The sequence below is a fragment of the Eumetopias jubatus genome, unplaced genomic scaffold (assembly GCF_037043125.1).
Source record: "Eumetopias jubatus isolate StellerSeaLion01/CBP00866 unplaced genomic scaffold, mEumJub1_p1.0 scaffold_16, whole genome shotgun sequence".
In the NCBI taxonomy this organism is placed as follows: domain Eukaryota; kingdom Metazoa; phylum Chordata; class Mammalia; order Carnivora; family Otariidae; genus Eumetopias; species Eumetopias jubatus.
In genome coordinates, this window is record NW_028274822.1 from 13,369,463 (window position 1) to 13,393,829 (window position 24,367).

The 24,367-nt window shown below is 35.6% G+C and overlaps 1 protein-coding gene and 1 pseudogene across 1 annotated transcript in view; both read left to right on the top strand.

Annotated features, from left to right (window-relative positions):
* VPS4B (vacuolar protein sorting 4 homolog B) overlaps positions 1-23,971 on the top strand; it is a 34,586-nt gene extending 10,615 nt beyond the window's left edge. Inside the window, exons 2-11 of the mRNA XM_028102931.2 lie at positions 986-1,097; positions 2,474-2,630; positions 5,551-5,618; positions 8,855-8,974; positions 11,699-11,855; positions 12,238-12,386; positions 12,893-12,974; positions 14,328-14,547; positions 17,830-17,970; positions 19,780-23,971. Of these exons, the coding sequence (XP_027958732.1) occupies positions 986-1,097; positions 2,474-2,630; positions 5,551-5,618; positions 8,855-8,974; positions 11,699-11,855; positions 12,238-12,386; positions 12,893-12,974; positions 14,328-14,547; positions 17,830-17,970; positions 19,780-19,881 (1,308 nt within the window). The 3' untranslated portion in view covers positions 19,882-23,971. The remainder of the gene's footprint in view (positions 1-985; positions 1,098-2,473; positions 2,631-5,550; positions 5,619-8,854; positions 8,975-11,698; positions 11,856-12,237; positions 12,387-12,892; positions 12,975-14,327; positions 14,548-17,829; positions 17,971-19,779) is intronic.
* LOC114208789 (RWD domain-containing protein 4 pseudogene) lies at positions 16,385-17,168 on the top strand (annotated as a pseudogene).
* Positions 23,972-24,367: the final 396 nt, after the last annotated feature.

The window sequence follows — 24,367 nt, forward strand, 5'->3', positions numbered from 1 at the left end:
TCTCAGGGTTGTGAGTTCAAGCCCCATGTTGGGCTCCATGCTGGGCATGGAGCCTGCTTTAAAAAACAAACAAAAAAACAAGATGCTCAGTCTCTGTGTTTTGGGTTTTTTTTCTTACAGATGTCTAATTGCTCCAGCACTGGTTCTTCCACCATTAACTTGGTTTTGCATATTTGTATGGATCTATTTCAGGAGTTTTTGTTTTTGTTTTTGTTTTTAATACTACACAAAAGCCCATGTTCATTATAGGCATCTTTAAAAGATGTGAAAAAGCAGAAAAAGAAAAAGTTGAGTCTTATCAAAGACAGCCTCTCTTAAATTTTCTTTCCGTCCTTTTCCTGGGGTATTTTTGTTCGTCCTTGCTGTTTCAGATAGGAATAGGGTTATTTGAATGGTCCTCTAATAATTTATTGTGTAACATCTTTTTGCTGCTTAAAATTCAAGCTTTCCGGTTTTATTTTGTTTTGTTTTAAAGACCCCTCTGGTTACTATCTTGGTTCAGTTAACCTTGTAGATAATTACTGGATTAAAAGATTTGGGTATTTTCAAATTCTTGATATTTCATTGCCCCATTGCTTCTGAGGGGGTTTTATACCATTTATATTTTACTATTGTTATGTACTTTATCTATAACAGCAGTGGATTTTTGAGAATTTCCCTGAATGATTTTAACATGAATTTTCATAATATTCAGATATTCCTTACTAGCTCTTAGCTTGACTTCCGTTGAATGAAAGTTGTATGAGAATCTTAGTGATTAGTACTGGATAAAGTAGAAATCAGATAGCATTTACCCGTATAACAAATGTAGTTTACATTTTATAAATCATTACAATTTATAATAACATGCAATTGAGATTTAGAGAAAACAGATGGGTTTGTTTTAAGGTTGCTTTTATTAAAAAAAAAACTTTCAGTATGAACATTTACTTCAAAGTAATGCTTATGTGATTTTGATGGTATGATTTTGCCTCCCTTCAAACAGAAAGCAATAGATCTTGCTGGCAAAGCAGCCCAGGAAGACAAAGCTGGGAACTATGAGGAGGCTCTTCAACTCTACCAACACGCTGTTCAGTATTTTCTTCATATAGTTAAATGTAAGGTCATAGTTTGCTTTTTATTTTAAAACGTTAAAGGAAAAGATTATTCTATTTCATTTATAAAAATTGAAGTACAATGCCAGAAAATTCTAAACCATCCATTTGCAAAAAACTCCCCCTAGCTTGTTAGTAATTTTTGAGTATTCAGCAAACAAACGTGCACAGTTACCATAGTTAATTATTACTTTGTATGCCTAAGCATATTAAAATACCACATAGTCAGTGGAAATAGTTTTTTATTGGTAAGGTACTCAGATTATGTATGAACCTCACATTTTCTAAGCATCTCTGAAAATACTCTTTTAAGTACATTAAAAAAAATAGGTTGGGAAACATTTTATTTGTATATTTTCAAAATATGTATTGCATGTTTCCCATGTGCCAGGTATTGTTGTAGACACTGGGATACAGCAGTGAGGGGAAAATGGGTAAAAAACACTGTCTTTCTTGATCTTAAACCTAATGCTGAGCATTTGAAAACAGTGTCTTTCTTAAAGTTATTTTTATTTTTTTTTTAAGATTTTATTTATTTATTTGACAGAGAGACACAGCAAAAGAGGGAACACAAGCAGGAGGAGCAGGAGAGGGAGAAGCAGGCTTCCCACGGAGCAGGGAGCCCGATGCGGGGCTCGATCCTAGGGCCTTGAGATCATGACCTGAACCAAAGGCAGACGCTTAATGACTGAGCCACCCAGGCGCCCCTCTTAAAGTTATTTTTAAATAACAGTTTTAGTATTTGAATAACTCAGGATTTTCTTTTGAGCTCCATTTCATTTTGAGGTTTTTCTGTCAAATAAAAGTGAAACTAAGAATGAATCATAACATAAGATATGTGGGGCTAGTCCCATGCACTGCACGTCCTGCCGAAGTCTGCTTTTGAAATTGCTTTCACAGAGACCTTTATGTAGTAAAATTACAATATTAGTAGTACATATAATATATGGGATTCTGTCATTTTTTTTTGCTATGAAATAAAGTTTATGTAGACATTAATGGAAATGGTTAATATTACTTCTGTTTGTCTTGTAATTGGTTTTGTATGAGACAAGCAGCTTTCAACTATCTGCACAAAATGTTATGGGAAGAATATAAAACCCAAAGAATATTAAACAGTTTCTTATTATTTAACATTAACTTAAAATATCCTAGTGTCTTGCTCAGATCTTTTTTCTGACTCAGACCCACTCTTGGCCTCCAACCATGCTGGAGGCAGCAGAGAAGAGTTGATGATCATTGGTTATGATGAGCTAGGGATGCTCTTCCTCCCTCCCCCAAAATAGATTATCCTTGTCTCAGAATTGTGTCTAGGTTTAAACCTGTCTGTTTAAACCCAGAATACTAATGGAAAAATCTCTCTCATTTCCCTTTAATAGATGAAGCGCAGGGTGATAAAGCCAAGCAAAGTATCAGGGCAAAGTGTACAGAATATCTTGATAGAGCAGAAAAACTAAAGGAGTACCTGAAAAAGAAAGAGAAAAATCCACAGAAGCCAGTGAAAGAGGGACAGCCAAGTCCAGCTGACGAGAAGGGGTATGTATTTTAGAGTGTTAGATTTTATTATATCTAATTAAAAGATAAAATGACATTTAATTTGTGAAATCAGTTTCTTTTGTTTAAACAAGGTGTTGGCAATCCATGACTCATAGGCCAAATCTGACCTGCTGCCTGTTTTTGTAAATAGTTTTATTGGAACATCGTCTCTGATGTCTAAAAAATGAAACTCTGGGATGGAGTTATCTGCCCTGGTTGAGTTTGAGGCAGGAGGTTCTGGTTCATGTTAGAGGATGTGATACTCATAGTTCATGGGATGCAGTGGCACAAGGTACTTAGATAACCTCCTGTGGTCACTAGGATGGAGTGTCTTTTGAAGGCAGTACTTCAGGGCCTCTGTGGCTATTACCAAAGGCCATTTTGAAGGACATAGGAATGTAAGAACTAGAGTCCACAATAGCCAAACTATGGAAAGAGCCAAGATGTCCATCGACAGATGAATGGATAAAGATGTGGTGTGTATATATACAATAGAATATTATGCAGCCATCAAAAGGAATGAAATCTTGCCATTTGCAATGATGTGGATGGAACTGGAGGGTGTTATGCTGAGCGAAGTAAGTCAATCAGAGAAAGACATGTATCATATGATCTCACTGATAATGAGGAATTCTTAATCTCAGGAAACAAACTGAGGGTTGCTGGAGTGGTGGGGGGTGGGAGGGATGGGGTGGCTGGGTGATAGACATTGGGGAGGGTATGTGCTATGGTGAGCGCTGTGAATTGTGTAAGACTGTTGAATCACAGACCTGTACCTCTGAAACAAATAATACATTATGTGTTTAAAAAAAAAAAAGAAGAAGAAGATAGCAGGAAGGGAAAAATGAAGGGGGGAAATCGGAGGGGGAGACGAACCATGAGAGACGATGAACTCTGAGAAACAAACTGAGGGTTCTAGAGGGGAGGTGGGTGGGGGGATGGGTTAGCCTGGTGATGGGTATTAAAGAGGGCACGTTCTGCATGGAGCACTGGGTGTTACGCACAAACAATGAATCATGGAACACTACACCAAAAACTAATGATGTAATATACAGTGATTAACATAACATAATGAAGTAAAAAATTAAAAAAAAAAAAAAAAAAAAACTAGAGTTGACCACATGGGAGAGTTTGAAGGGAATTACAAGCACAAGATTTTATATTCTCTCTTCAAGACATGGTCAGGAAACCAGGGAGTTCTTGTGACACCTAAGAATATTTTTATCTTCTGCACCTACAGCATTGACATTACAAAAATCAGACCCCAGCTAATCCTACGGATTGTTGAATTTCAACATAGAGTCAATGTTAGGGTTTCTTATGTGAAGGTTGGGCCATTTAATGGAAGACTGGGTCTCCAAAATTAAAATGAAACTCTTCTGAAAAATTTCATTAACCTCAAGTGCCTGGAACCCCTACTCTTCCTGAGACTCCCTTGCCAGCAGAAATGTCCTCTCCTCCCTGTGAGTTGAGGCTTCTCTGGTCTTGCTTGAAGACCCTGTGTTCTCCCCTCCTGAGATGGCTACCTAAGGGGGGGAGGGGTGGGGTGGGTGGGTGCCAATTCTGTATTGAATAGCAGGGCCACCTTGGCTAATTTTTAACAAAAAGGGGCTTATTATAGAGTATTGACGTTACAGATTTGAGGTGAGGGCCGGGAATCAAGCTTGGATTCCATATTGTTAGGAGAAATGCCCACCTCCACCAGGGTGGTTCTGGTAGGGATCCCACTGCTGCCAACACCCCTGTCAAGGCCTTCTGATGCCAGGAAGGGGCCAGTAGGACGTCTGCCACAGGTCCCTCAGCACGCCAGGGCTTTCCCTCGAAGGGATGGTCTCCTCTCATGCAGCTGCCACCTCAGTTCCTGCCTCCACCTTCTTGGAGGAACTTAGGTCTCATGTGGGGCCCGAGCTGCAGGGAAGCCCGGAAAGGGCAACTTTTTGTAAGTACAGTCTTTATTGTAGAAGAAAGCCTGGTAGAACAAGGTTGGAGTGAATGTCAAGTGGATCACTTGGCAGTCTCTGCCCAACCCATAAGCCCACTATCCTATGATGAACAAGCCAATCCCATTTTGGGGGAAAATCTGTCAAGCTTTTAAGTCTCCCTTTATATGTTCTATGTAAAAAATGATGCAATGCCATATTTTTTACTTTATCACTTTTTCATTCCACGTTGTATTATAAACATCTCAGTAAACTGTTTCTACATCATTTTTAAAGATTGCAGCGTAGTCTATCATATGCAACGTAGTCTCTCCCCATAATTGAACATACTTTATTTCTAATTTTTCCCTTTTGGGAACAGTGTGAGCATGATTATCCTTGTAGTCAAATATTTGAACTCCTTTTAAATTATTTTTTCACAATAAATTCTCAGATATGAAATATCTGGGTTGATTTATTGTCTTTTGGTCTCAGTTCGTTTTCATCAATAGCTTCATCTATTCTCTGGATCTCCCAGACTAAGGATTATAGACCTTTATACCTTAAATAATTAATATTCTCGGTTTTTCTTTCCTGGATATGGCTTCTCATTCTGATACATAGTTTGCCTGGTTTGGTGTTTCCATGTTGTTCACAGCTCTCCTGTAATTCATCTTAAGTCTTTTGTGGAATGAGGCGTGGGGGCATGCATTTATGAATTTGTACATACATAGGTATGTCATGGGAATTTGGAGCTGGTTCCTGACTTCATTCTGGTCTTTTTGCCCCTTTCCTGTTCATGATTCCGTATTGATGGGTAATATGCCTGCTTACTATTTTATTTAATATACTCTTAAAAGTAATAAAATAAGCATAACTTTTAATGTGAATGTCTTATTTTGCCACTTAAGTTACAGATTTCAGATTAATTTTTCCTTCATTTTTGCCTTATTTTGATAGCAATGAGTGATCATTTGAATATATTAAATTCTTTTTATTAGGAATGACAGTGATGGGGAAGGAGAATCTGATGATCCTGAAAAAAAGAAACTACAGAATCAACTTCAAGGTTGCTTTAGATTTCATTTTTAAATTTACTATCTTATTTTTTTAAAAACCTCATAGTGAATTGTCTATTTGAATTATTTTTTCCCCCTCTATTCAAATGAGGTTCAAGAACTGGCTTTGGTTCCCAGTGGTCACATGCTGACTTTGTCAGTTTTCATAGGATTTGCTGTATAGGGTCTCTACTAAGTTGGTTTTTCCCATGTAGTAAAAACATTGTTTGGTTTTATATGTGCCTTAAAAAAACCTGTCAGTCAACTTACCCTTTTTCATTTTGTCTTATTTGCCCCCTTTTAGAAAAGGTAGCATTTACACTACTAGCCACATTATAAAATCTGACAGTATTAAAATTTCCAAATTGTCAGAGGAACAGAATAAATTGGGACTCATACTTGGCTTTTATTGCTATTGCTGTAGCTGATTCATTGATGGTTTATTTCATGTTTCCAGACCTTTCTCATCTATGTTTTATAATATTTCATTTACATTTATCTCTTCAGTGTCGCCATTTACATTTATCTCTTCAGCTTTCTGTTTTTACCTTCCAGAACTCTAGAAGTCTTTCATTCTCCTGTGCGTGTAGTATAGTGACATGATGAGAGGTATGGATTTTGGTTCCATTCAGATCTGGAGTCCCCTCCAGGGCCCGCTGCGGAAAAGCGGTCTGATCTTGGGCAGGTTCCCGAACCTCTCAGAGTAGAAGACCCCAGCTCTAAAATGGAAATTACTAATACCTTCGTTTCTGGGCAGTTAGAAGATTATGACAGTGTAAAAACTGCCAATGTTATATCTGACAAATTTTAGGGCCTCAGTAAACATTAGTAGCTATATGTATCTAAAATTGCACCTGTTTAATTGCTGGCTTTTACTGAGATTTGATTGTTTTTTGATATGTTAGCTGATGACTTTTTGAGTTGAATTTTATGTATTTTGCTCATTTGAATCTTGCCAAATAGAATGCATAACTGGGAAGGATTTCCATTATAGAGGCACAGCTGGGTTAGTGAATGGTGAATATATCTAGCTTGGCCAGTCCTTTAACCTTGCTGTACCAACTAGTCTCTTCATTTTTATTCTAGTTTTGGTTTTACCAGCCCCACTGGGGTATATAGGAGAATACTATAAGGTTAATATCTTGAAAGCACTACAGTTAGTGAGGTTAATTTATAAATGAGAACTTCAAAGGTGGATGACGTCCAAAAGGAAAAGCTGAGTTTCTGCTGCCACACCACCACCGCCTGGAACAGTGTGGGCACACACTTCATAGTCCATTTTGCTGGACAACCCAGCGGTCTGTGCCAGGTGGCCTTAATTCGATTGTAAGGCAAAAGATGTTTTTTTCCTGTCCTTTTGGTTTTGTTTCCCTCTCTCCCCCAGAAAGTAAAAACTGGAGTGTATCTTTAGTCTTGGAAAAGATACAAGCCCGTTTTTAATAGGGAATTTTTCTTTAAAATCAGTAATGATAAGAACCAGAGATGTATAAAAATACAAATGCTGAAAATATTTAAATGAGGAAATTTATTTGGAATTTCAGGATGAAGTGGAGTATGGAAGGAGTCCTAGCCTTTCATATCTCAGAGTCCTTTTTTCTATCTTTTCATTTAATAGTTTGCTCATGGATTTCACTGTATGATACCGTTTTTTGAATTTTTCCTCTTTTTTTCTGAAAGAGTATTTTAAATCTTTTACTTCTGTTTTAAGTTATGACTTTAAGTATAGTATTTGATTATTAAAATTAAAGAATTTATGATTTGAGTTTTTTGTTAGCTCTTTTGATGCTCAGTGACTTTTGAGGTTTAATAACGTGAGTGTAATCAAAGACTGGATAAATTTATATAATTGGAGACATATCATTTGGCTTTTATTCCCAATAATCCCTCTCCCCTTTTTAATTACTACTTTTATTAATATTACTTTTATGTAAATAATCTTGTGTCACTAAACATTCCAAAGTGACCTTTAAACCTCAAAAAGTATTAGTTATATGTGAAGATAAGTTTTGGCATAATTAGAAAATCCATACTTAGAAAAAACTTCAGTTTACTAGATGCTGCTGATGCAGAAAGTAAATTTACTTTTCTTTTTTAACTATCACAAAATCCTATCAGATGATGTAAATATCTCCTCACATAGGGTTACTAAACTGAATGGAACATAGAAAAGAAGAAGTGAATTGGCTTTAATTTATACTTAATGTGAACTTTTAGAATGCAGGAAGTATTTTTGGTTTCATTTAATTTTAATCTGTAGCTAAGGATTTTCATAAGTAGGTTGTATAATATAACTACTCTTATAATAATAAATGATGTTTTGTAGCAAGAAGAAATACCCATAAAACTAACTTCATTGGTAATCAGTGAATTGTGTAAGTGGTGATGTTTTGCTGTACTTAAAACAATTCCTTATCACCTTAGAACCAGCTTTTGGAAAAGCTTTTGATAAAAGAGGATTCAAAAAACTTTTGCCAGTAAGCTATATTAGAAGAAACCTTTTATAGACTCACTGCAACAAGTGCTGGGGCTTCTGAATATATTGTATTGAAAAACTAAATCATTTAGATAACTTTTTAATGTGCAAAAATTGTAAGTAGGTCTATTTATAGGCTCCAAAGAAAATTTGGCAAATCTCAGGAAAGTATTGCAGATCTCCAGGAGCACATTGTCTCTCTCTCCATCATCCCCTCCCTCCCATTTTCTCTACTATTTATCTATCCGTCTGTCTGTCTGTGTGTCTAAGTTCTTAAGTATCTTTTCCTTTTGGTGCTTAAGGAGAGCATTAGATCACTGGGTATTTTTGTTAAGAAAAAAGTAGATCAGCCCCCATTGAACAGGTACTTTTAATACTTCAGAATCAGTTCATTCGAACATTGTAACCACTTGATGTAATGCTTGGTGCTTTATCAAACACTCTAATATTCATTATGTCATTTGATCCCTCCACTGACCCATCTTAAGTAGTTTGGGCAGACAGTATTCTTTTCATTTCATGGTGAGGAAGCGGAAATCGGAAAGTTAAGTGACCTACCCTAGGTTAGCCAGTCACCCAGCCCAGCTTTCTGACAGCCGCTGACTCCGCCCCAACAGCTACTTCCTAATCACACAGTTTCAAGAAGGTTTTAAATAGATAAAACTTTTTCAGACAGTTTTACAATGTATTTCTTGAATGTCATTATTTCATGGTGTCTTCTATGGGTGATGGAATAATCTTACTTAATTTAAAGATGACGTACTTCTCTTGTAGGTGCTATTGTTATAGAGCGACCAAATGTGAAATGGAGTGATGTTGCTGGTCTCGAAGGAGCTAAAGAGGCACTTAAAGAGGCTGTGATATTGCCTATTAAATTCCCTCATCTTTTTACAGGTGAGATGACTGTTACATAGGTTTTCTGATGATTGTTTTAAATTTAACATTGACGACTGAGGTAGAGCATTGTGAATTTTTGTCACCATATTATAAGTTAGCACCTTAATAAATTCTGTTATAAGGCAGTGATATACCTCTACACAAAAGTCTTTATTTCATACACGTATTTGTAGTATACACATATTGCCAAAAACCTAAATGTCAGCCAGTAGGGCAAAGGGTAAATCACCAGCATGCAGCAGAATACTGTGCACTCGTTCAGTTAGAGGGTGCGTCTACATTAAGAAATTTAGATCTATGTTATAATTGACATGAAAGAATGTCCACACATATATATAAAGATCAAAACACAAGCTATAAACATGTGTAGTATGACTCTACATTTGTGAAATAAATGTGTGTGCTGAGAAGTAAATGTAGACAGACTGACAAAAATGCTAATGTTATACCTAGAAGATAAGATGATGGGTTTGAACTTTCATCCGAAGTTTTTACAGTGGCCACGTACTAGTTTGATCAGAGTTTTTCCCGTTTCTTACAAAGCGGAGCAAGAATTATTTAACATTTTCAGACGAAGTACCTGTCCTCTAGGGACAGCTCGTTCTCACCGTGAGGAGACTATTGCTAACACAACCATCTGGGTATAGTTGAAGTTCCAGCTCTAGCAGCAGCCGATTTGTCTGTGCTGAACCATTCCTTCCATTGTCCTTTTTGTAACTGATAGCCTGCCTCTGTGGTGATGTGGCTATACCCACAGCGTAACCGTGAAACAGGCTGTCCCTTTTAGAAACAAGCTGCTTTATGTAGAGAGCAAATCTGTGGTGTTGGCCTCAACCTGAACAGGTCCAGAAAGTGATGTCATATAGAGGAGTGATGAGCAAAGACCCTGTGAGCCACTCAGGGTCCGCCAAGCAAGGTATGACTTACAACCTAACTTCAGAAATATGAAATAACAGTGTAAAAGTTGATATCGTGATCCTGTAAAGGCACAAAAGTATGGGTGAGCTCATTTTCTATTACTTACACCAGTGTTTTCCAAACACAAGTCATGTATGTATCTTCCTTATGATTGTTTCCATATACGTGTACCATTATTTTAAATATGTAAATATTTTTAAATATTTTTCTTTAAATCACTCACTTTTAGAGCATATTTTTATTAAAGTACAGCATAAATATACAGAGACCAGCAGGAACCTAAAAGTGTTCAGCTTCACAAATTATCAGAAAGTCAGTGCATCTACGTAATCATCATCACAAAGATCAAGAAATGATACCAGAAACCCACAAGTCCCTCTGCCAGATCTTTCCTCTGCGAAGGTGATCACTCTCTTGACTCCCCCTAACACCATAGATGGTTTTGCCTGTATTTGAACTTATAAATCCTCTTTCTTGTTTTTCTGTAGTAACTCCATTTTAAAAGATTGCTTTGTTTCTACTCTAAATAGAAAAATTTGTATTTTTCTAATACACATTTTAAGAATGATTTAAATAAAAAGTATTTGTATACTACCTGAAAAGCACTTCCTATGCCACCAGTCGTATATACCGCACTTAAGGGAACACTGACTTACAACTGCAGACATTTAAAATAGGAAGATAGAACTCAAATCAAAGTTGAGGGTTTCATAACAATAAATACAACAGTATTTAGTTCTGCCATTAGTCATCTACATGTCATTCTTCTGTAGATACCATGTACCCATCCATAGTTTGAACCTAGAATTTTTTAAATGTATATTTGATATTTTTTTGCCAGATGTAACTCAATCTGTTTTATTTCAGGCAGTATTGTGATTTCTTATTAGGAAAATGGAAATACAAAGAGTTAATTTGTTCACTTGTTATATTTTGGCAAAACTAGGATTTCAGGGAGTCTCCTCATCATTACCCAACCACCTTGAATATGCTCTCTGTAATAGTAACCTGCTCTTCCTTGTGGATCAGGAATTGAATAGAACTTTGTGAGGGATCAGTCAGACTGTGTTAGTTTCATTCCTCCAAAATATTTAAAAGACTAATATTCTTAATATTAAAGAATCAAAATATTTTATAAGAAATATAAATATTTAAAAGAAAATGTTTCCAGCTGCCCTTGCCCTGTGGATCTAGTTTATCCTACTGTATTCTGATATTGAGTATTGCACACAGCAGACAATCAGGAAGTACCTTTTAACTGAACAATTCTGCCCTTACTAGACTATAAGCCCATGGAGGGCAGAGATCCTTTTGTATTCAAGGTTCTCGGTCTATACATTGTGGTTTTAGTACATAGTGGTTGAATGAATGAGTGAAGTAAATGAACTTCCTGTTAGAAGGATTGTATCTATGTAAACATATTTGACAAAGTGTTCTCCAGAAAAAGCAAATAAGAGGGGCGCCTGGGTGACTCATTTGGTTAAGCGTCTGCCTTCGGCTCAGGTCACGATCCCAGGGTCCTGGGATTGAGTCCCACATCAAGCTCCTTGCTTCTCCCTCTCCCACTCCCCCTGCTTGTGTTCTCTCGTTCTCTCTCTCTCTCTCTCTCAAATAAATAAAGTCTTTTAAAAAAAAGAAAAAGCAAATGAGCTACTTCTGTTTTATTTATTTAAAAGTTTTTTTTTTCTTCTGATAGCTGTAGAGTGAAAACCTCTTCACAGTATTCTTCAGTATGGATGATGTCTCTGGTAACAAATTAACCGTCTTGAGATTCTCATGTTATTTTTCTAATGCAAATTTTAGGCAAGAGAACGCCTTGGAGAGGAATTCTGTTATTTGGGCCGCCTGGAACAGGAAAGTCCTATTTAGCCAAAGCTGTAGCAACAGAAGCAAACAACTCCACGTTTTTCTCAATATCTTCCTCTGACCTTGTCTCAAAGTGGCTAGGTGAAAGTGAAAAGTAAGTAGTAAGCTGATTTTTTTTTTTTTTTTTAGTTTCTCTTTGCCTGGTAATTGTTGTATCAGTCTATAAATTAATAGGCTTATATCATTCATAGGTATTCAGAGAAGTGACATAAGTATTCATTTCTGTGTCAGATCAGTCCCTAGTTTGAAATTCATTTCATAGGGAAAAGATAGCATATGTACAGTTACATATACTATAGTTTAGTAAAACCATAAACTGAATCATCCAATTGTAGGAGTCTTACTTTCTGGACCCAAAACATGATTGGACTTTAGAGTTCTTACAATACTGTATATATTCTGTTTTAGTGTTTTTTATTAAGTCATGTGTCATTTACTATTTTTTTAAAAAACTGAAAGCTTTTACTTATTTTTAGGCTAGTTAAGAACTTATTCCAACTTGCTAGAGAGAATAAACCTTCCATTATCTTCATTGATGAAATTGATTCTCTGTGCGGCTCAAGGAGTGAAAATGAAAGCGAGGCTGCCCGTAGAATTAAGACGGAGTTCCTAGTTCAAATGCAAGGTAGGGGTACTGACTTCTAAAATAGTTTCTATTTATTTTATAACTGCTATTATCATAATAATGGAAAAAATTCAAGCCGAATTTCTCCATTTTAGCAGACTAAGTGTTCTCACTGTGCCATGTTTCATTCTGATTGTCCTACACATGCACACAAAGTCTGCACCCCGTTGCAATCATCTGTGGGATTCTGGCATAAACAATAAGGAGATGCGCATACTCGCTTATAACCTACCAGGAACACTATCAGTGAAAGAATGTGTAGACTTCAAATGAAATCTTTTGAGAAGAATATGAATAGTATTTGTCCATAGTCTAGCAAATTTGATTCTTGGAAATATTTGCATCATATTTGAATAATGTGATCTTTGATTAAAGACAGTTTTTTCAGAGAGAGACTCTCAAGATGAGGCACTTTAACATTAAAACACCACATTCTTAACATATAGATGAGGTTCAAAGAACACTAAAATGACAAATTACTTAAAATATTACGTATTTTGATGCAGGCGTTGGTATAGACAATGATGGAATTTTGGTTCTGGGAGCTACAAATATACCCTGGGTTCTGGATTCTGCCATTAGAAGAAGGTATGATGATACAATGAAGATCTTATTTCTCACTGCAGATGTAATAAGTCAGTGACAGTTCCCTTTTTGTTCATTGAAGAGGCATTCTGACAACTTTTCAGAATTTTTTTGATGTACTCTAACCCTGTTGCCCCCTGCATTGGGGGAAGAGAGGCAGGCATTTGTTTGCTTACTTGCTTGCTATATTGAAGATATGAGATTTTCGTATACAGAATCTTTCACGTTGGAAAATATATTACCTAATGCTTTTAATTCTAATTAAGCTTAGTGTAAGGCACTGATGCTTCAGAAATGTACAAATGTAGCTTGGTATTTCAATGGGAAACTTTCACATAAAATTTTAGCAAAATGACAATCATATAAGTTAAAGTATGCTAGACAACCAAGATATATTTTCATTAAAACTTTATGTCTATAATTTTTAAATTACATGTTGAACTTGAGCTCCAGGAAAGGTATACCGACTCGTTACTTTTCATGCACACCGTTCCCTATTTCATTCATTTAATTTTGCATGGTAAAAATTAGCACCAGTTCTTGCCACTTTTATCCCATTCACTTGATGGTTTGCCAGGATGCTAGGTTACCATCCAGTATTAAGAAAGGAGATCTGCTGGTTATTTTTGAAAAATGGCCTAATTCTAAACCCATCTCTAGAAATAATGGAAATTTAAAATTCTCATAGCCACAGAGAGTTACCTAAAGAACTAAAAGTCTTCACAGCCACTTAAATTTTCCCTCGTTGCTTCCTCCCTACCCAAATGCTGAAATTCTGAGAAGGCAAGCAAAGTTACTGTTAATAAAACAGTGTTTACTTATGAACTACTAGAATTATTTATCCTGAATGTACCTTTTATAATAAAGTGGACATTTTGTGTAGACATAGGTTTATTAGATAAGATTTTGAGTAGCTTTACCGTTTTGAATTTAGAGAATTATTTTGCCCTCTCTTATTTCATATGATTAACCATATTAATCCCTGGATCAGGAGTTCAGAGTATGATTCTATGAGAAGCTAATCTTGTGGGACATATCATGTTGTGAATTCTAGACATTATAAACACTATGGCCAAAATAACCCAAAAATCATGTGAGAAAGATTAAATTACTCCAAACTGGTTCTCTGGCTATTTTGGTTTTACTTGTTAGTTGCTAATGTGTTCTGGATATTTTCCCATTATTTAATGTAAATATATATGTTTAACTCTGACACAATGGGCCCATTTAACTTATTCAGCTTAGCTTTATGTAAATGAGAATATCTGAGCATCTCGTTTCTTGAGGAATCTGAATTTTCAGTTGAAATTAAATATATGTAGTAATATTTTTGACGTAAATTTCTTTCATTTTAAGATTTGAGAAACGAATTTATATTCCTTTGCCTGAGGCCCATGCCCGAGCAGCGATGTTTAAACTGCACTTGGGGACCACTCAGAACAGTCTCACAGAAACAGACTTCCGAGAACTTGGGAAGAAAACAGACGGTTATTCGGGGGCAGACATAAGTGTCATTGTGCGTGATGCGCTTATGCAGCCTGTTAGAAAAGTGCAGTCAGCTACTCATTTTAAAAAGGTAAGGAGCTTTGTTCCATCCTTTCAGATACTTTTAAAGTCAAGTTTTGAGACCATTGTTGATTTGTCTTCAAAGAATTTCAGGAAGGTTTCTGTTTTATATAATAAATAATGGGTTTATAGAATAAACGTTGCCATTTCTTTGAAAATAAGTTCTCCCACAAAGTTTATTAATAGCTATTATTAATAGTCTTAATGTATTTTAAAATTTTTTATGCAGTGATTTTTGAAGTACTTACTATTTTGATATAAGTATAGAAACTTTAAATGTATAGTTACTGCTGATGTAACTAGAATATCCTCGAGCCGAATCTGGTGCATTTACACCTCGTTAACAAAGTAAAAATACCAATAGCTAATATTTAAATATTCACTGTGTTCTATTCTATATCTCACTATTTCATTCGTTCCTCACAAAAATTCTACAAGAGGTGCCTGTTGCCACCTGTTGATCATTAATCTCAGACTCAGATGTTAACAGGATTAAACTGGGACTTGGCTGCTAACACGGTTTGCCAAGGTACGACCAGAGAGGTACAGACACGTGATTTTTCTCTAGGTCACGTGTACTTCAGAATCGGAGTCCCCGCTTCCCATGCACTGTTTTGTCTGCATGAATGGGTTGAGCATATAGCATTTTGTAAAAAGACTGTGGTCTTGGGATGTCCCAAGATATTTAAGTAATGGTGGAGTAGGTAATTTGTACCAACCCTGTTGCTAAGGACAGCAATACCCAATATTACCATAAACATCGACGTGAAAATCCTGAAAAACGATTAGCAAACTTAATCCAGCAATATGACAAGACTGATATATCATGACTAAGTTACATACATATGTCTTGTCCCACACTGAAATAAGTTTTAAAAAAAAATGATGAGCTTGAATTAAAACCTGAATTTAAAGCCTGACTCCACAATTTGTTATATCTCCTGGAGCAAATTTTATTACCCATTTAAGTCTTGTTTTTATCATCTCTACAGTAGAGACAATAGCACTGCCTCAAAGTACAACTGTGAGAAAGAAATGAAGTAGTTCTCATAAAGCACTTGAGTAGCCCGGGGCGGGGTGGGAATAGCCCTTTCCTTCTGCAGCCACTTCTTTACTGAGGGAAATATAGGAGGCTCAGGGTCAAGTTTATGTCCAGCCATTGTATTTTCTTTTAAATTCTCTTTGCATTTAGAAGCTATTGATTGTTAGGAACTCAGTCCTTTCCTACCCAGAACTTTCCATTCTATTCTCCATGTAACTGCCAGGGACAGCTTCTGTGTCCCTGAAGCTGGGTCCTTCTTAGGAGGATAAGGTGAGGCAGCCAAATGAATGTTAACATCTGGCCTCCTGCATCACCATCTAGTAGATATCTCAATGCTCCATCTTTTACTCCCATTCTTAAGGCTGATTATTTCAATTAGCAAAAACAAGATTGCCTGTTTGTTTATTTATCAAATGTCTAAAGTACTACTCTGAGTGTAGAGTTAAGTCAGAAAGTACTACAATCAAACACAAAAATCCCTGCAGCTGAAATTTTTGTGGGGAAAGACAGACAATAAAATACACATAATGAGTAAAGCTAGAATGTTTATTTTTCTGCATCTGCCCTAATCCTGACGTAATATTTAAGATTGATCATTGTCAAATATTAAATGTGAAAGCAGCCCCCAATTTAGCATAGATCTGTTGCCACCTATAAAATACTTGCATGTGCTGGGGCTGCCCGCCCACAGACCCCTGCAGGCGGCTTCATGCTGCCCGGAGGCTGGGGGCGCGCGTGACTCTCGCCCCCTGTGTGAGGGGTGTGCCTCCCGCAGCCCAGGGCTTGGAAGGGGGACGCCCGGGGCCACTGCCCTCGCTTTCTCATTGTCGCAGACGCCCTCCTGGGGGGGCGTCCCACGACCGACGCAGTGAGTGCCAACGAGGACCGAGAGATGGAACTGGAAGCTCTACATTCTATTGATGAAGGAGATGAAAGCTTCCAGGAATTAGGTCCAGTGTCATTTCAGTACAGGATAGGTGAAAATGGTGATCCCAAAGCCTTCTTAATAGAGATTTCCTGGACAGAAGCATATCCCCAAACACCTCCAATTATATCTATGAACGCTTTTTTTAACAACACGGTATCATCGGCTGTAAAGCAGAGCATATTAGCCAAGTTACAGGAAGAAGTGGAGATCGATCTAGGGACCGCCATGACCTACACGTTGTTTGAATATGCCAAGGACAGTAAGGAGCACTTCATGGAGAATCACCAGCCCGTGAATTCTGTAATACCCATAAGCAGTTATCATCTCCGTTGAAATCCCAATACAGCCCCACGGAGTAAAAAAAAAGAAAAAAAGAACAGCTTTCAAAAACCCAGAAACGTAAGCCAGTCGATAAAACAGATCACAAAGGAGAACTGCCTCGAGGATGGAACTGGGTTGATGTGGTGAAGCATTTAAGCAAAACTGGCTCTAAAGATGATGAATGGTACTTGGAATTGAAGACAAGGGAAGATAATCCTTTAAGAAGTAAACTGGGTTCAAAATCCTTCATTACTCTTTTTCTGGTATTGAGGTGGCTTTCTATAAAACAATTTTTTTTGTATGTTTCTTATGTAAAAAACATTTTAAGCTGAAAGTTCATGAAGAGATCTGGTTGTATTATTTTCACAAACTTGCCTTAATAAAAGGTGAAATGTTAAAAAAAAATACTTGCATGTGACTCTAAGTCACAAAGTTTTGTCTCTGGGTGTTATTAAAATTTTATTTTAAATCAGTTAGGAATCTCAAAATAGCACTGAAATTACACTTAGCATTTAATTTTGTACTTATTTTTAAAGAAGGAATTTTTGTTGAGAAAGAAAGATTCAGTGATTTCACACTTATAAATCTTCCAAATATCACAGAACTTTCTCGGTTTTGGAAAATGGAGAAAACTTAAGAGACTTATTGAGGATGCCTTTTTTGTGGACTCTAAGACCATTTAATAGGCATTAGAGAAAAGAGAACTCTTAACCACAGATGTTTCTTTTTTTTTTAATTTTAATTCCTTTTCTCCTTTGATCATGTAAGTAATGTAGGAAATTTCAAAATACAGGAAAGCAACAGGAAAAAAATCAAAACCAAACAAAATCTATCCTGTCACCCAAAGATAACTACATTTTGTTGTATATTCATATTTATTTTTAGAAGTAAACATTTTAACAAAATACAGAGTAGTACATTTTCACATGTCTTGATAATTGCCTAAATCTTAACTTAGTTAATTTGTTCAAGTAAATATTTCAGATTACTTTTTATTCCAGGTGCGAGGACCCTCACGAGATGATCCCAACAAAATAATAGATGACCTGCTAACACCCTGTTCTCCCGGTGACCCTGGTGCCATTGAAATGACATGGATGGAGGTTCCTGGGGATAAACTTTTGGAGCCAGTTGTTTGCATGGTTTGACATTTTAAAAAATTTAAAACATAACGGTTTGTCATTTGTGAGACAAAGATAAACATTTTCAGTTACATAAGATTAGCTAGAAAATATCAGTGTGATCAAGCATGTTTGTGTAATACTACTCAAAAAGTTGTAAAGTTAATTGAACTTAAAAATATAAAAAATAATTATCTTTGAAATAGTTTCTTGGGCTTTAAGAAAAATTTTAAGTGAAAAAGCTCTTTTTCAAAAAACAGGTTTCTAAGTTTATATAGGTCTTATGGCTGGGATACTATCAACAGAATACTTATTTATATGGCATAAATTATTGTCAAGACTTAACTAAAAAGTAGAACTGGTGAAATTTCTTTTCTGAATCTAAGATTTTGTAAAATATCCAGAAACCTTAATGCATCTGTCATAGTAATCATAATCGGTGTTTTTCTGTTTTACTTCTTCAAGCTTTGTAGAAAGTTTAATGTAGTGCTTGAAAGAAAAAGTCCTGAAACCAAATTTTTATGATAAAAAAATCCCATTTCTATAGTTTATATTGGAGGGATTTATAATTCTTAAGACTTATTTTGTAAGGTATAGGAAGCTTACTGTGAAAAGCTACATTTATTATTTTTATGTTTTCTCATTGGTACAACCTGAGTTTTTTAAATCTTCTGCTTCAGTTACAGATTTTCAAAGAGCTTTATGCCGGAATTAACAGTAACTTCCAGAGGAGAAACTTATTTATGTGATATGTACACATAGATCTATAGACATACACGTACCTCTATAAGTACATAGTATGTATATAGATATATTTATGTGTTAATTATGCTTCTCTGAGAAGTTATTCAGAAACCCTTTTTTGTTTCAGTCCTTGCTATGTTATTTTTTTTAAGATTTACTTCTTTATTTTAAAGAGAAGAGTGAGTGCGGGTGGGGGCTGGGGGAAAGGGAGAGAGAGAATCTCAAGCAGACTCCCTGCTGAATGTGGAACCCTTCATGGTGGGGATCCCTGAGATCATGGCCTGAGCCAGACGCTCAACCAACTGAGCCACTCAGGTGCCCCACTTGGGTTATTTTTTATAAAGATTTTGTTCTTTGACCATTTTTCATACTGTTTTATAAGAGACATAGCCCAGAAGTTAATCTTTTAATGAATCCCTGATGTTAGCCTATTTTCTTCCCATTTTGATCATAATTTTAATTAATAGTTAAAAATTCCAGGGGCGCCTGGGTGTCTTGGTCGGTTACATGTCTGCCTTTGGCTCAGGGCCTGATCTTGGGCTCTCTGCTTCCCCCTCTCCCTCTCCCCTCCTTCCCACCAGTACTCTCTTGTCCCTCTCTTTCTCTCTCAAATAAATAAAATCTTTTTTAAAAAATTCTGAGTATAGTTGGTTTTAATTAAATGGTGTTGTGTTTCACATAAGTATAAGTGAATAACTTCTATAAGTGAATGACTAAATTCCTTTTGGACTGCACTTGGTGAACTCTCTTGTTTTAAGAAAAAAACAGATAAGACCAGAAAAGAGATCAGGGACATATTTTGGAAGGCCTTGATCTTCAAGCTAAAAGGATTATACTCCTGATAGCTAATGGGAGCCATTGAAAGTTGTGGTCAGGACAAGGCAAGCAGCTTAAAGTTACTGTGCAAAGGAAGAACAGGATCAAAGACATCCTTTGGAAAGAATAAGAGAGTTTATTGTTAGTAACTTAGTTACACTGCAAATACTTAGATTTAACCTCAGGTGGGAAGTTAGTTAATAATAAATACAATGATTTTTATTTGATTAAATCTATTACTAATACTCCTCCCTTCTTTTTCCCTGACAGTCGGATATGTTACGGTCACTATCTAACACAAAACCCACAGTCAACGAACATGACTTGTTGAAATTAAAGAAGTTTACAGAAGATTTTGGCCAAGAAGGCTAAACCAAAGACAACGAGGAAGACATTTACCATGTGTGTTCTTTATTTCGTAGGTCCTTTTGCCTTTCTTGGATGGCATTCAGATTATTTCCAGTAAAACTCTTTTACCACAGGGAAATACAGATTTCACTCCAGAGTTCCTTTAATTTTATATGTATTTTTGCTCCATTACCAGTTAAATGCTCCTGTTAACAAAAATTATAAAATAATGGATAATAAGGAAATGAGTGTTACATGAATGGCAAAAAATAGGAATTACCCAGTTAGGAAGAGGATGAACATTGATTGAGATACCAATATTTAGAATTGGTGGTATTTGCAAAGAGCATTTCTTTTTTTCTTTTTCTTTTTTTTTCTTTTTTACCAAAATGAAATAGGGCTTACTTTATATTTTGAAAAACAGTTCTTAAGCATAATTCTCATCAATGTAAAATTTATTTACTTTATTAAAAAATTTTAAATAATAGAATATTCTCAGGGATGGGCAATAAAACAGCAAAGAGCACTGTGATTGGGCTTGAAAGATTCTGAATTGTGTTCTAGCCAAGTCTCATTGATTTTTGATAGACTAACATTTTTCTTTGTGTAGATATCAGTAATTTTCTTTAAGAGCAACAAACTTCTATATTTAATTAAATAATACCTTTCACTGTGCAGTCTCGAAAGACTTTCTAAATTGGTATTGTCTTCATCTTGAAGAAGAAAATTGTCTATTTCAGTATCTTTTTGTAGGAAGATTGACCAAAACAGATGGCAAATAAATACATACTTTTTAAATAATTCTGTCATGAAATACTATAATGGGAACTTTTGCTAAAAGGAATGGCCTCCCTTTGAATTATGGGAAGTTTCTTGTGGGGGTGTGTGTGTACATATATATAAATATATAAAATTTTTTTTTTTTTTTTTTTAAATATAGGCTACCAAGGGTCTTGTCTTTTACCTTTTAAGTCCAGGGAACAGTTTGTCCTTGCCACACATATGTTATCAAGTGTAACGCTTGTGAAGCTTTAGAAATGAGCTAATGTCTCCTTAAATAATAAAATACAAACATGATTATGTTATTTTAATATCTCCAAATAAATCCGAAGGTGTATGTTACACACTTTAGCATCAACACTAAGTTGTGCCTTGTGCGTTTGCATTGGTTATATATGCAAAAGGATGATTAAGTTAGCTGGAATGAGGTTGGTTCCTTAATGACTATAAAGTTCTACCTTGCAAATACTATAGAATAACTTGCATTTTAAAGTATATTTGCACATTTTATGTATAATGCTCTGTCGTTGCCTTTGGATTTTCTGTACGGATTGTTTTTGTTGATACTAAATGGAAATCATAGGCCTGAAATACGCTGTTCTTATGTGAAGTAAATTGATATAACCTACTATTGGGTATATTCTGTGTATGCTGCTTTATTTTGGGATCTGTAAAGGAGAAAATATTATCTAAATTGATTAGATACAAAGATATCATTAGAAATTATTGAGAATGGACACATGAAAATTCTGTTCTTCAACTTTAATGTGAGGGTTGGGAGTTAAGTTGGCAGACTAACAGTTCTTTGTGGCTGCCTTATAAAATAATTTATATTCTTTATCAGCCTCAGAATTATATAGTATTGCTATTAATTATATCACTAGGAGACTTCACATAATTATATAATAGTTGAAATTCAGAATTTTTTGTAAATCCAGAATTTATTTTGAGGAGGTATTTTACTTAATTTGACAAAATACATGACCCAATAGGTACTTTCTCACACTTAATTCTTGAGTGTGCTTAGAGAAGGGTAGCTCAGTATCCATATCACTTCCAGCCATGGCTCCATTTTCTATATTACATCTACATTTTTTACATTTCTGGTTCTAAACCTATTTCTGGAATCAAACAATTTTAGACTTACTCTGAAATGGTAGCACGTAGACCATATCCCGTGAGTTCTTTAGGGACAGATAAGTACTCACAATGTTCAGGCTCTGCCTGAACTTGGACTATTACAAAATTTGGGGTAGATGGTTTCTGAGGCTACTTGGTGTACCTCTATGAGCTGTACCCTAGATGTTGAAGAACACTTTTTTTCCTCCAGCCTGGAAACGATAGGAGTCTTAATAAAAAGAATTTCAAAAGAAAATTAACTTTTGAGTTTCCTGATAACATGCAGAAAAAAATGAGTATATATATTTGATTATTAACGTGAAGTACCATTCAGCCACTTTTCACTGGCATGGGTTAGAAATTGAGGCACGCCTCTGTAACGTAGCCGTAGATGTTGCTTGATGCTTTTGCAAATGGAACAACAGCAAGTGCCCAGCATGGACACTGCTTTTACCTCCCCTTTGTGAGCTCTCATAGATGTCATGTGCTTTCCTGCCTCCATACCTTCCTTTACCACCTTCTGTTACTGTACTACAATGTCCTTCTCTGCTGGTCCAAATCCCATTGTTTCCACTAAGACCTAGCTCATGGCCTGTATCATCTCTGCCAGGAAGAATTCCTAAACTACCCCCAGTCCTACCTTTGGCTTCCTAGATTATCTGTGAGGCTTTTTATAAAATAGATCATTTGAAGTGACTTTGCTCTTGCTGCTCTAGTGAAATGATCAATTTCCGTCTTGGTTACTGGGGAGTAAAATCAGAGGTAGGCCAGGACTGGCTCCTCTTGGCTTAGGAGAGCCAGTGCCCATCTCTTCCTACCTGTGAGTTCCGTGAGCTTGTTTTGGCAGCTTGAAATCTGCTGCGGTGGGAGAGTCGTGCCACGGAAATCAAATTGCAGTTAGCATGGTGCCACACAAAACCAAGTCTGTTTGTAATTGAAAAATTAATATTTATTGCATTTACAGAAATAAAGTACAGAAGTTACATTTTTAGAGTCATAAAAAGCATTTGATAAAATCCAGTACCTATTTATGATTTTTTTTAAAAAAACTTTACAAACTAGGAAAAGAAGGGAGCCTCTTAATATAGGGCATCTGCAAAAAAAAAAAAAAAAAGGAAAAGCTGCACTATAGCAAGCATCATACTTAATTGTGAATTATGGAAAACTACTCCCCGGCTATCACCACTTTTCAACTTTGGACAGGAATTTCTAAGTTTAGGGATTAAAAAGGAAGAAACAAAATTGTTATTCTCAGATAACATTGTATATGTAGCAAATTCAAATTAATATAAACAACTTAGAATTTGAATTTACTAAGATTACAGGACGCAAAGTTAATAAAATCATGGTGGTTATCTGAGCAACAATTAGGAATTGAAAGTATGAAAACAATACCAATTATAATAGTATCAGAAAGCATCAGATACCTCAAAATAAGTCTGAAAGATACACAGACCTTCACATAAAAAACTAGGATACACTACAAAGAAAAACTTGAGTAAGTAGATGTTCATGAGTCAGAAGACTTAGCAAAGTATCCATTCTGAGTTGATTCTAGACTTAATGTAATCTCAAATCTGGGTCTGGGTGATATGTAGGTCACTCTGTACATCTATGTATGTATTCTATATCTCCAAAAACAAAAATAGATGCTTAATTTATTGATGATTAAAAAATATATTTTATAGTTTGAATCCATTTTTATAATAGTATATTTCTCCTAGCTGTATGTTTTTTGTCCATTTATATAATCACTCACCCAGATACCTGTACATATACATAGAAACAAATTATTTTCACCTTATGTTCATTTTGTTATTTGTGGGTAGTGAGATTTTGGTTGATTTTTTTTTATTTTTAATTTTCTCTACCTCTTTTTATCTTCAGGTATATTTTCAGATGTCACCTTTTCAGTGAGACATTCCCTGGTCATCCTATTTAAAATTGCAATCCCTCCTGATGCTCTTATACCCAATCCCTGCTTTCTTTTCTTCTGCAGCACTTACCATGTAACCTGCTATATAGTTTACTATTTTTCTTATTTGTAATTTTTCCTACTAACATGTATGTTCTGTGAGAACTGGGATTTTCTTTGCTGGTTTGTTTTTTTTTTCTCTCTCTCTCTCTCTCTCCTCTCTCTTTCTGCTGTATCTCAGTATCTGGAACAGTGCCTGGTGCCTGATGGTGCTCAATAAATATTTATTGAGTGAATGAATCTTTGTATGTTTTTCTCGGTTTGAATACTTTACAATAAGCATATATTATTTTTGCCCCTCTCCCACGCTTTTACTTTAAAAAAAAGAAAATTAGGAATGAAAACAAATACATCAAGAAATTAACAGTGGCTAAATCTGGGTGGTAGCAGTATGGAAGCTTGTTAATTTTTCCTTTGTTTTCATCTTTAAATATTTTAATTTCCCAAAATAAGCAAAAGTTTTTAGGGAGGAATTACAGTTGGGCTGAGAGCTGATCACAGGAATTTGTTTCCCTCTTTGGAGCCCTATAAAAATAACAACAGCTTTTAAGAAGAGAGTGAAAAAATAAGACAGCATAGATAATTCTTCAAACAAATGGACTTTGGAAGAGTGCTATTCATCCAAACTGCCTTCCT